At 31.4% G+C, this 13,808-nt stretch overlaps 1 protein-coding gene and 1 non-coding gene across 2 annotated transcripts; both read right to left on the reverse strand.

Annotated features, from left to right (window-relative positions):
- Positions 1–1,385: 1,385 nt before the first annotated feature.
- Positions 1,386–4,482, reverse strand: LOC105784336 (auxin transporter-like protein 2). The gene is made up of 8 exons (XM_052626020.1): positions 3,749–4,482; positions 3,485–3,670; positions 3,274–3,386; positions 3,011–3,194; positions 2,821–2,918; positions 2,360–2,567; positions 2,012–2,269; positions 1,386–1,884 (listed from the first exon to the last, which is right to left on the reverse strand). Exons 1-8 carry the CDS (start codon positions 3,911–3,913, stop codon positions 1,678–1,680), a joined length of 1,419 nt encoding a protein of 472 aa, XP_052481980.1. The 5' UTR covers positions 3,914–4,482; the 3' UTR covers positions 1,386–1,677.
- Positions 4,483–10,148: 5,666 nt separating this feature from the next.
- Positions 10,149–10,221, reverse strand: TRNAE-CUC (transfer RNA glutamic acid (anticodon CUC)). The gene has a single exon. It is a non-coding gene; the product is annotated as a tRNA-Glu (tRNA).
- Between the last annotated feature and the right edge of the window lie 3,587 nt (positions 10,222–13,808).

Genomic DNA, 13,808 nt, shown 5'->3' on the forward strand with positions numbered 1-13,808 from the left:
ACTCCTAAAATCGTGTCAAGTTTTTATTGTTCAAGCTGATTCTATAGTAATAAGATCGGCTAAGCCTTATTTGGCAACTACAAGAGAAACTGTCCATGGGCATTATGGAGAAATCCTTTACGAAGGAGATACGTTAGTTACATTTATATATGAAAAATCAAGATCTGATGATATAAGGCAGGGTCTTCTAAAAGTGGAACAAGTGTTAGAAGTGCGTTCGATTAATTCAATATCGATGAACTTAAAAAAGAGAATTGAAGGTTGAAACGAATGTATAACAAGAATTCTTGAAATTCCTTGAGGATTCATGATTGGAATGTAGAATTAAATAAAAGGACTTGCCCATCTTTCTGAATCAAATAAAATAGGTGTGTATGATAAGACAATCCACTTTCTTTATTATCTTACTTTGGCTTTTTATAAATGGAAATGGGATGCTACAAGCAATTTAGGGGTAGCTTTCTCAAATGCCTAATCCATCAATAATAACAATAGTATAATGCAAAATTAAGTAAGGCCTTTAGCAGCAAATAACCCACAAATACTTTATAACATATATTATTTTTTTTATACAAGTGCCTAGAACTACTCTTTGTCCCTCCTCAACCCTTCAATAGGAAGATAAATGTGTTTCAACGCGCTCGAACCTATATCCTCCTACATAAACAATAATATCAATGCCAACTGAATTAGAATTCAATCACTTATTGCCCATGGATTGATTTCAGCACAAAATTAGAATATATACATGGCTTATAAAGAACAATAAAAGTTTGGTCCAACCACCCCAAATTAGAATACATACATGTGGTATATTATGGGTGTTTACAAATTTCAACATAGTACATAATTCTATTTCAAAAGTTTCTTTTATTTTACTGATAAAATATTTTATCTGGAGTTGAACTGTAGATGAAAAATATAATTTTTATATGAGTGAAAATTTTATGTAATAAATAAAATTATAAAAAAACAATATAAGAATCAAATAAAGCTTTAATTAGAATGGTAAAAGATATTGAAAATTATAATGTTTATGACATTAGTTGAAGAATTGGTATCCGATTCAATTGGTTGATTCAGTCCAATTCTAACAATATTATATGTTGTCTCATTCTTCTTTCGATATAATAGATGCTAAAGCCAAGAATCATTATAAGTTAGAAATTTCCAAGAGACCACTATCCGTCTAAGTCCGAAAGTCTATTTGGATAAGAATAACATAACACTTGAAAACAACCGTTGTTAGTAGCCAATTAGATCCAAACTTGACCGGTCAAAACCTTGCAACAAAAAGATCAAATGAAGACATTTTAATGGTGGGTTCATGTTAATAGTAAGAAGAAAAAAACAAGAGGTACACAGCTGAATTGGTCACATAGGAATTACAATAAAAAGAAGAAAATATTATAAATTGTAATTATATGATTTGGATTGATTTGAACTCACATGCAAATTGGGTTTCAAGAGTGAAAAAAAAGCTAAGCCAATGTTTGAACAAATATCAGCCAAGAAAATCTTACTTGTAATTACAACCATTCATAATCACTAATTATTTGTAATGACAGGCAGAACCAGAGAGCAGAAAGTAGAGCAAACCCCACGATGTTATAACGATCTATGGTTGGAATTAAAATGAAAAGGGAAGATGTTTTAGGTCTGAATCCGAGTTTTAGTTCAGTGATGTTTCGAGGAGGGTGTAGGTGGGCACTGGTAGCACTTGGCAAAGAGTCCGAATGTGTCGACTTGCTTGATGAAATTTGTCATGCTAGCCCAACCTCCTAATCCGAAGCCAACTATGAAGACCCAAATCACAATAAAAGCGTTCACCGCATAAACCGCTGTCCAGCTTGGGAGGAAGAAAGGAGGCTTCTCGGCTGCATTCTGCACACACAAGAATTACCGAAGAATCAAAAGTAGTTCAATAGATTTCACAGAACAATGATTCTGTACATCTTGATATTTCAGCATATCTATCAAACTTGTTTGCGGGATTGGTTTACGAATTTACCTGTCGAGCAGAGGCCGATTTATAAGTGAGCATATGAGCCAAAGCAGGGATGATGTAGACAGTGAAGCTAACCAAAAGAGATCCTACAGCCGAGTTGATGGGACCGAAGAAAGGAAATATGATAGCCAAGAACCATATTGGTATCACCACAGGTAACCGGCATGCCGCCCTCAAACATATGCTCTTCGTGTCATGAATCCCCACCACTTTCTCCCAGACAAAGTACAATGGCGTACATGCAAACCCGAATGTAATAAACTGCAAAATTCAAAGTCAATCCCGTCAATTTCATCGGTCCGGTAGGCTATGATGGCAATAAACATTGTTCTCTCTATGATATACACAAACCTGGTGAATTAACATTAGGACAACCGCAGCATCACGCCACATAGAGCGTGGAAGGAGCGAGAAGGCATTGGAATGATCAAGTAGTTGATCACCGAAAGCCCAGTAGACAACAGTAGCAGATGGGATCGTTAAGGTAAACACATATAGGGTTGCCAATAGATATATGTACTTGAATTTTTGAGGCTTCCACATAGCATGCATAATTTCCCTGTAAACATAAAGATTTCTTACAAATTGCCTCTTTAAAACCCTTAAAAAGTAGCAGAATGCAATCCGACTTCTAATTCAGTACTTCATACTTTTATCCAAAAACATTGATTCAATGATATTTTTACCAAGTGAAGAAAGGGATATTCCGATCAATTTGTTTCTTAAAACTTTAACCTTTTTCTCTCAAATCCCAAAAATGGCAAGCAAAAGCTGCTAAACAATATCATAGTAACAATAATGTCAAAACTTACACAGTGACAGCATGTCCACCGAAAGTATAAAGTATATTGGTGGCACCAGTGAAATACAATACCAATTTTGTTGGTCCTTGGTGAGTTACACCTTCTACCTACAAGACCAAGAAAAAGAACACGAAGGGTTCATTCAAAACTTGTAAGAAAAGATGGAGATCTATAAAAAAATGTTGTTTTGTAGGTGTACCTGGCCATGGATAAGTGATGCAATGGTTAAATACCAAGCAGTGTAAGTGGTCATTCCAAGACCAAGAAAAGACCAGATTCTATAGTTATGAAAGGAAGGGATGAACACTGTAGTGGCACAACAAGCTCCAAAGATATATGTCCATGTCCTCTTGTCTAATTTGTCATTTATGTAATATATGTTACTGTATAAAAAAACACAGAAATCAGTTGACTAAACTATCAAAAAATGAGGGATTTTGATTAAAGAAAAAAACATGGGACCTGGCACAGGCTATAAGTTGAATGACAGTTCCAAAGAGAAGAAAAGTGCAGTTAAAAGCTAATCCTACAGCTTTCCAATAAGGTCCTAATAGACCATCCAACACTTCAAACCACTGCAAGTTGATGAAAAAGAACAAGATTAATATATATATATATATATATATATATATATATTTTCACACACATTTACAGTTGATCTTGAAAAGCTTACCTGTATGACATGGTTCTTGAAGCTGACATTCTCTTTCTCTTTTCTGCTTCTGTATTCAATATAAAGAACACTAACGAGGTAAGCAGTCCAACTTCCAAGAACACCATAAAAAATTTGCAGAATAATCCCTGAAAGCATTCCCATTTGAGAGAATGAATATGGTAATGTTAGTAGAACTTGAGCCACCTGCAAAAATGAATGTTTTCTTTTCATCAATTATCACAACTTTGATTCACAAATTTGATATGGGATTTTTTAGTATACCTGATTTGAAGCACAACTAAACCAAGCATCATAAACTGAACCACCATGCCAAAGGAGGTTCTTAACACTGAAAACGGAACGGCTTCCATCTTTCTCCTCGTGTTGATCAGTTGGTTCATTGAAGCTCCCAACAATGGCTTCCTCTACCTGTTTCTCTTCTGACATTTTTCTCTAAAGATAAAAAAAATCTTCACTTTTGTTTCAAAGGAGGGTTTTACAAGTTTATAGGTTAAGAAACTTGTAATTCACAAAAAAGGACTCTTTCTTTTTAACCTCAAAGGGTTGAACTTTAAAGCTGCAGTATCAAATATAATCTCTTTTTCACACTTAAAAAACCAAACTTTCCCACCATTGAAAAAAGGGTTTCTCTTTTTTTTCTTTTTTTCTTTTTTTGCTTTGAGAAATGAGAAATGATATCTGTCAGAGAAAAACAGCACCTGAGAAAAGTGAAAATAAATGGGTGCCACAGCTACTTACTAGGAAACCAGAAAAAAAAAAAGAGAAGGCTTAGCTTTCTTTCTTCCCGTGTTTAGAACATATGTTTAGTCGATTTCATTGTTGTATGACCGAGAAAAGTGGCAGGAAGATCTTTTAACATACTGTTTCATTGTCTTTGAGTGTGGAATATATAATCTACAACCCATGAAGCTTTACAAGGAAAGAGTTGAAGAATCTCTATAATCACTTCATCCTAAAAAAAGAACACTTCATCCTAAAAAAAGAAAGAAATAAAATCTCATTAAATTTTCTTCAATCAACTCATTGATTTCAATCATGTTATCTCTGTAATTATAAAAGCCCTTTTTAAATTGGATTATTTATTTGGTATCGATCCAAATCTTTGAAGTAGCTGTACCAAATCGTGTTAATTGAATAGCTTGGGAAACTTTTCTTGAAAAGACAACAAACAAAAGAATAATACTAAATATTCTCGTTTATTTGCTGTGAAAGAATTACGATAATATAGCACACACTACTCAAGGATAGGGAAGAGAGAATCAAAGGAATTGTCATGGGTAGATGTGCTGATATAGTCAACAATTAGGTTGTAAATCACTGGCGATTTCATACCTCTACAGCCATGATTACACAAGTAAATCAAGCGTGTGGTGAATAGCTGCTTATAGATATGCTCCTGATCCCGGCCTATTAGGTTTGAAATTTGGTAGGATTTAAATAAAAATATTAATTTTGTTCGAAATTTAGAAATAGATAATATAAAGGTTGTTAATATGTTGTTTAGTATTACTAAGCTCGGTGAATATCGAATGTGTAGGGAGGTTCGCAAGTACATGAATAATGAATAGAAGGTGATTATTTAACATATCTATAGAGAAGGTAATAACCTCGTTGATGGTTTAGCTTCAATGGTTTGGGATCAATCGTTATAATGTTTCGTATAAACACAGTATAATTTTTTTATTCCACAAGCAACATATTTTGAGTTAAAAATCGTTATAATGTTTTTAACTCAACATTATAATTTTCAACATATTTATAATGTTTTGTCGTTTACCAGGAGTGAAACCTGAACAAATTTCTAAGGGGAGAATAAAATTTCAATTTTTCATAGTCTATATCTTTATAATTTTTAAATAACTAAATCAATTTTTTATAATTTTAAGGGGCCAAAGTACAATTTTACATTTACTAATTTAAAATTTAAAAAAATTTAAATAGAAATTTTTCATTTTAGGGGGAGTCAGAGCCCCTGCTTGTCCCCCTGTAACCGCCTCTGTCTTTTACTATCCGCCGGATGCAAATGAGTGATTGGTTAGTAACTATTTTATGTTTTCTCTTCTTAATAAATATATATATATGAGATAGGGTTGAGATTGAAATTTAAAGTTTGAATTAGATTCAATTCATTTTCTTAAGTTTGTATTATTTTATATTATGTAACTTATAATATATATAAAATAAATAAATCAATAGTAGTATATAATATTGCTATAGTGTAAACATTAAAAATGTTAAAAATTACTATATATAAAATTTTAATAAATAAAAAATATATAACATTATTAAAAATTAAAAAAATATAAAAATATTTATATTTAAAAAAAATACTATAACCAGGTCTAAAATGGGCTTGGATTAGCTATTTACAAATATAATGGGCTTGGCAAAATTTTATGTCCATATTTTGAGTTGTACCGAGCTTGGGTAAGTATAAAGTGTGTTAATATAATGCCTAAACCTGACATGACCTATGAACATCTATTTGCATTAACATTATATACTATTGTTTTTAACAAACATTATAAAGGTTAAAATCTACTATCAGTCCATGTACTTTATGAAAATTGTGAGTTAATACATGTAGTTTAATTTGGTTATTTTAGTTCTTTTACTTTTTAAAATTTCAAATTCAGTCCTCACCAAATTATAATTGTTAAATTCAATAAGTTATGATGTTTCCAAAATATAATGTGGTAAACACATTGTCATGTGTGCAATGCCATGTCAATTTATTATTTCAATGTATTACTCACTAAAAATGCAGTTAATAAATTAATGAGTGCCATTTGAGTTAAGATTGAAATTTCAAATTTTGAAAAGTATAGGGACTTGGAATGATCAAATTAGAGAATATGGACTAAATCTACAACTGCACACATAATACATGACTAGTAGTTGAATTTAATCAATCAAATTTAACTATTATAGTTTGGGTCAAAACTAAAATTTCAAACTTCAAAAGTCTAGGGACTAAATTGATCAATTTAGAAAATACATAGACTAAAATTGATTAATTAAAGTATAAAGACAAAATCCACAATTTAATTGTCTTTGTGATAAATGACTTGATTATCATTTGATAGCAACTGACTTTTCATGAAGGAAGATGTAGTGGTTACCATGAGATAAAATAAGATCATATTGTGAAATTGAATTTATCCTAAAAAATTAAGGATATCCTACGAGTGCAACACACTTATAACAAGGTCATTAGACGAGCACTTATTAAGTAGCTTTCGTAATGATATGTAATTAGGGAGAGCTCAATCATAATAATATGGTGAAATGACTTCATGACTAAAAAAGTTTATGATAATATATTGGACTCGATACTACAGTCATATAATTGGACTCAATATATTGTATATTCTTTTTCTAGGTTTACTCTTGAAAATGGCGACGCTAAATTTTTTTTTTTAAGAATCCGAAATTAAATTTTATATTTTTACGAGAATTAAAATATAATTTTACGGTCTTAATAATTTATAACATTTAATTTTTAAATAATTGAATCAAGATTCTATAACTTAGTACATTATGAGCATTTAAAAGAGAAAAAGGAAGTATGAAACGAAGCTGCAAAAAGCAAAACAGGTGACTGAAAACGACGGAGCTCTCATCACTTTACGAAAATGGTGACACTCTGTTTTTTTGTGAGTCAAAAGTTCCCCAAAGCTTCTAATGCATAACGTATAACTTTCGCCCTATCATTGGTTATATGCATCAACTTTTGCTAGTGGGTGGAGGGACCTTTTTCCTATTTCCCCTTTTAATTTTATATTTTAACTTTCCTTCAAATCTTTTTATCTCTTGCTATTGACTTAAAATTATTGTCCTTCCTTCATAGGTGATCATTATCCAATAGAGCAAGATTAATGTGTTTTTTAAGCATGAAAATTTGGTTGGAACCAAGGTTATGATAGCACAATCTCAGTCCCGGCCTGGGGTTGTTTGAAAGTGTAGCCATCCAGGGCTCAAGATTGGAAGGGGTCAAAAAGAAAATTTTCAACTTTTAATGTGGGAAAGTTAATTAAATGTCTAGGGCTTTCAATTTTTGTATTACTTTTTTATTTTTTTAAAGGGACCCAATTTATTGTTTCACCGAGGGCCCCAAAAATATCAAGAACAGACTTACACAGTCTTATTTGATATGCCTTTCTTTTTCTTGTTAGCTTACTATAATTTGTTCTCAAGTTCATTCGTATTTAATCAATTAATAGTGATCATTAGGCTAACACGCTAACATAAAAAATTTAACTATGAAGGTACAATTATAATCCGTAATTACAAGTAATACATACATATGATTACAATGAGAGAATTCACGGATGCATAAATATGTATAGAGAGACTCGAATTTGAATGCTCTGAGTTCACATTGCTAATACTTTGATGGTTACATCAAAATTTTTTTTATATGTCATGTTATCATAAACTAATGATATATTTTTGTAACCACAAGTATTCTCGTTCATTTCATGGTCTGAGATTAATCATGTTCAGGTCAATGTGGATGTAGGTAAAGCCCTTTGGACTGTGATAACGCATGTATTCAAATACGTAAGAAAGAATTTTACTTCCATTTATTCTGACCACTTATTGATTAAAAAGAAATCAACTCATTTATGGCTATGGCCAAGGAAGAAAAAGTGAAACATGGAACAATTATGTTATAAGTCCTTGTACTCTTTATAAAATTTGGAATTTAGTCCCTCTATTTTTTATATTTCAAAATTCAGATACAATTGTTAACATTATTAATTTTTTCTATTAAAGTTATTGGTGTGATGTTTTGAAATTAAAAACAATCCACTTGATCGCCATGAAATAAACTTGGATTTGTCAAAAGAATTCTAACCATGTCAACAATTGGATTTGGATTTTAATCTAAAACATGAGACTAAATTTCTTGAACTAAAAGTAGGGTCTAAATTTTAAATATGCAAAAGTATAGGGATTAGAGCATATTTTAACCATCTTTTAATTAAGCTTATGGCATTAATATTTGGACAAAAAAAATGATTGGTGGAATATGGATAATCATCAAAATAATAAAATATTGATATTAAAATAAAAACAGAAATTGAAAATGAAAGCCTTTTGCTTTTACGGCTAAAGAATCTATTTGATAAAGGGTCAAATAAAGCATACGAAGGCATGCTTATGAAAGGAGAAGAAAATGTCCCCACAAAAACCTGCTTTTTTTTTTTTTTTATTGTTTCCTAGTGTCTACATTAATGCACCTAAAACCGTGTTAGTTCGACAGTAAAAGTGTTCACTGTCTTAAATATGGCTTGAGTTTAAGTCGTGTTGTTGTTTGGGCTTTTACCCTCTCTTGTAATTCACAAAAGAAAAATGTCCTTAAAACAAAATTTAAAAAGTAAACTACACCAACTCTCCTTAAACTCCATTTCAAATTACATTTCGTTTATTTAACTTTTAAAATGTACATAATCGACATTAATGTTATCAAATTGTTATATTTTTTGTCACTCGACTGTTAACTTCCATTGAGAAGTAGCGTTACAGCTTAACTTTTAAAAGTTACATAACTCAACTTATTATAAAATTCACGGCATTAATGTTTCAAAGTTGTTGAAATAGTTAGGAGGCTTACCGGCCAACTAAACCAAGCAAATTTGAGGCATGAAACCAACTTTTTCAAGTCCAATAAGGATTCTTTTAAGAAATTATCGTTGTTGACAGATTTGTCGTCTATGTATGACAATTATACATAACTTAGTTTTTAAAAACTCACAAAATTACCAACATAAAATAATTAATCTTTCAAAAAAAAACCCAAAATCATACAAAGGAAACAGATAAAATCCAAAACCCAAACAGAAAAATTGAATTAAATAAACATAAAACCAAAATAAGAAACCCATCAAATAGAAAGACTCACATAAACAAAGAATAAAAAAAAAACACTAACTAGACTTGTTAAAGAGTGGAGTTACCCATTGAAGCCGAAAGCCCCCTTTAAAATTTGTGAGGGTTTGGGCAAAAAAACATTTGACCCATTTAAATATAGGTTATGTTCATGCTTAAACATTCAAAGGTCGAGCTCGGCTCAACCCGTTTTTTAATTTTTATAATATATCATATTAAATTATTTTTACATATTATATAATTTATAATATATATAATTAATAGACTTAAATCACTTCAAAAATATTTTTTAAAATTTGAATTTAAATCCCTTCAAAATAAAAATAAAAATAATACATTAATTCTAATAAATAAATAAAAATTTAGCTTTTACCTTGGTAGTGTTAGGTGAAGCAAATGAGAATCAAAGATAGAAAAGTTTGTGTTTCTGGACTATGGTAGTTGGTATCATACTAGTACGACTCATACTTGTTGGTACGCACTATTTTGGTCCTCAATAGTACCAAATAGTTTAGGTTGTTCCAGCGTGTTTCAACTTATTTCGATTAATATCATAATATTTTATTATTTTAAATCTAGCTTTTATATTTTTATATCTTAAACATTTTACTTTTTTATAATTGGTAATAGTCTAATGTAACCAAATGTATATGATTTAGTAGGTTCAAAAGGAAACCATGTAAATGGATGCATCAAACGAATTCTATTTGAAATGGCATTGTATACAAAAAAACACAGAAGCCCAAAATAAAATTTCAAAAATTACTTCCGTTGCCGGGACTTGAACCCGGGTCTCTCGGGTGAGAGCCGAGTATCCTAACCACCTAGACTACAACGGATTTTGAGTGCTCTAGACACGTTAATCATTATGGTTTATAAATCAACGTAATTCATTGGGTTAATGCACTATTTGGCCCCCAAAGTTGCACCCAAATATCACTTTGGTACCTAAAGAATATTTTGTATCAGTTTGGTGCCAGAAGTTTTCAACTTTTTATCAGTTTACCCCAGCCGTTAACGGAGTTAAAAAATTTGGGTAACGTGGCGCACTGAGGTAAAGTGATTTTTTTAATGCCATTAAAGGATGGGGTAAAGTGATAAAAAGTTAAAAACTTCAGGTACCAAACTGGTAAAAGAATTTAGGTACCAAAGTGATAATTGAGTGCAATTTTGGGAATGGTTAATTGTTGTTGGCTTAAATCACAAAATGGCACCTAAACATTATTTTTTATTATAGATGGTACCTAAATTACCTCGGCCATTAAAAATATATATATTAGCCAATCAATTTGCGACACTTAGCAAATGTTAAATATTATTTCCTTAAGTCTTTTTAAAATAAACATATTCATCTCTTTTGTTCTTCACCAAGGAACTCCAGTGATAGAAAATTGAAGAACCTGTCGAATAACTCATTCAAACCTAATTTTTGACAACAAAACTCAAATTATTGCGAGTTTTTTTTTCTTTTTTAATTTTTTAATATATCCTACGCAACACATGTAACACATTCAACTGACTTGTGGAAATATAAAAAATTCCATAGACATGTACGAGATAATTTTACTGTAATTAAATTTAAACTTTTTAATTTTTTTACACTTTCTCCCTCCCATGATTCTTTCTTCTCTTTTAATGCATTTTTTTAACTTCAAGAGATTTTTATTTTGCAATCCGCTTATCATTTTTTCTACTCAACTTTTTTATATTTGGATTTCATGCTTTATCTTTGTTTTTTTTTCATTATAGAAGTTCACCCAACATTAACTATTTTATGCAGAGTATATAGAAAATAACGAAAATATTTATTTTCAAGAATTCAGTAAATATAAATTTGGTACTTGAACTCGTCCACTTTTCCCAAATTAGTACTAAAGTTTTTTTTGTCCCATATTAGTACCCAAACTTTTTTCCGTCAACTAATTTGATACTTTTTTTAGCACCATTAATTTTGAGACATATGGCAATATTAGACAACGACACGTGTCATTAATAACATCAAAATGATGTCGTCATCTCAAAATTAAATAAAAAGTTATTAATAAATTTAAATATATATAATAACAAATAAATAAAAATATATATTACAAAATTTAAAAAAAACTACAAAAATGTATAAAAAATTTCTCTTTCATCCGGAACAACATGATTCCATTCCTCTTTTCATTTTTTTTCTTATTCTTCTTTCTATCCTTTATTCTTCTTCTTCTCCCTCTTCCTCTTCTTCTAACCTTAGCCGCTACCATCATGAGTTGCCGCCATCCATGGCCTTCTCGAACTGGTCCTACCATCATCTCTCTTTCTCTTCTTCTCAAACATTGCCTTGTATTTTCAAGAAAATCTCTTTGAAGTCGAAAAAAATCCAAGCTTGATCCTTGAGCTTTTGAAATTATTCACTTCACCTACTGACGAGAGGCTAAGAAGGTTGCCGGTAGGCTGAGAGCGAGCTGAGGAGCCAAAGGAAGCACCAGCAACACCGTTGCCAGGGCAACAACAATGAATCAATTTTTTTGGAGCCTAGTAGAAGTTCTCCAAGTCACCCTTATAAATTTGGTACTTGAACTTGTTCACTTTTATCAAATTAGTACTAAGGGGTTTTTTTTTTGTCTCATATTAGTACCCAAACTTTTTTTCAGTCAACTAGTTTGATAATTTTTTTAGCACCATTAAATTTGGGACATATGGCAATATTAGACAACGACACGTGACATTAATAACATCAAAATGATGTCATCATCTCAAAATTAAAAAAACTATTAATAAATTTAAATATATATATAATAACGAATAAATAAAAAATATATTACAAATTTTAAAAAACTACAAAAATGTATAAAAAAATTATCTTTCATCCGGAACAAATCACGATTCCATTCCTCTTTTCATTTTTTTTTATTTCGTTTCTTATTCTTCTTTCTATCCTTTATTCTTCTTCTTCTAACCTTAGCCGCTACCATCATGAGTTGCCGCCATCCATGGCCTTCTCTGACTGGTCCTACCATCAAAACACTTCTCTCTTTCTCTTCTTCTCAAATATTACATTGTATTTCCAAGAAAATCTCTTTGAAGTTGAAAAAAATCCAAACTTGATCCTTGAGCTTTTGAAATTATACACTTCACCTACTGACGAGAGGCTAAGGAGGTTGCTGGTAGGCTGAGAGCGAGCTGAGGTGCCAAAGAAAGCACCAGCAACACTGTTGCCGAGGCAACAACAATGAATCAATTTTTTTGGAGCCTAGTAGAAGTTCTCCAAGTCACCCTTAGAAGTCAATGTTTAAAAAAGAAAAGAAGCTCATTGAAATCTGGGTTTTGTCACCAAAAACTGGATTTGGATGAGTTTTCGAGGGATTCTTAAATTTTTCGTCATCAACATAAGAGATTAATATATTTATAAGTGTTTTTAACTTTTTGTTTTGAATTTTCTAATTAAAAATTGCCACGTGTCATGAAATGATTAATTAAAATATTTTTAATGATTGGGGTAGTTTGGGTAACGAGGCATAATTTAAGTACCCTTTTGAGTAACAGAGTATAACTTAAGTATACGGCCCAAATTCACCCGGGCCTCACCAAGTAACAAGCCCAAAAATTTAAAACCTACCCAAGCCCAATTACAAAGCCCATTACCCAAAACACAAATCAGAAAAAAAAAAAACCCTAACCCTAGGTGCGCCGCACCTAGGGCCTTCTCGACATTGCCAAAGAATCGCCACCACCGACTCACCCCACTTGCGCCACAAGACGTCCCATCGTCCTCACCGCTCCACTGCAAACACGCAAGCAAAGAAGGACAAAACAAAGAAGAGAAACAATAGAAAATTGTAAAATGGCTATTTAAAAGCCATTCAAACAGATCTAAAGGGGACGGATCTTTATTTTTGTAAAAAAGGAAGGATTTCCTTTTGAAAAAGCAAAAAAAAAAAAACAAAGAGAAATAAAAACAGAGAAAAGGTTTTAGTTTCCGAATCTTTTTTGTTCATTGTTATTTTTTTATTTATTTTTTTATTTTGATTTGTGTAAAATATATATGCATATACGCATATAGAAAAAAAAAAGAAAAAAGTACCTTTTTAGATTTTTCGCCACTGCAGCTTGCGGGCCGACGCGATGGCGCCGACGGCGCTCTCCTCGGGCTTCAAGGCTTCAAAAATGGGGAGAGGGTTTGAGAGAATTTTAGGGTTTTTTTTAGGAAAAGAGAGAAAATGAAATTTTAAGGAAAAAAATGATTTATATAGGATATTAAAACGGCGCCGTTTTGAAGGAGACAAAACGACGTCGTTTTAACATGGATCGGACCGACCCGACCCGACCCGAACAGTCAAGGATCCGCGCGTTTCTGGATAAAAGGGGTTATTTGTGCTCCTGGTCCTTCCGCTTTTGAGGCTGTTTACGGTTGGGTCCTATTTTGTTTTTATTTTTCAATTTT

Source organism: Gossypium raimondii, chromosome 13, assembly GCF_025698545.1.
Source record: "Gossypium raimondii isolate GPD5lz chromosome 13, ASM2569854v1, whole genome shotgun sequence".
Classification (NCBI taxonomy): domain Eukaryota; kingdom Viridiplantae; phylum Streptophyta; class Magnoliopsida; order Malvales; family Malvaceae; genus Gossypium; species Gossypium raimondii.

Bases quoted from the DNA above. Each gene is read 5' to 3' on its own strand.
- LOC105784336 (XM_052626020.1), bottom strand. From the start codon at position 3,913: ATGTCAGAAGAGAAACAGGTAGAGGAAGCCATTGTTGGGAGCTTCAAT. The intron at 3,671-3,748 runs GTATACTAAAAA...TCATTTTTGCAG, and splicing joins TTAGTTGTGCTTCAAATCAG to GTGGCTCAAGTTCTACTAAC. The intron at 1,885-2,011 runs GTAAATTCGTAA...TTGTGTGTGCAG, and splicing joins AATCGGCCTCTGCTCGACAG to AATGCAGCCGAGAAGCCTCC.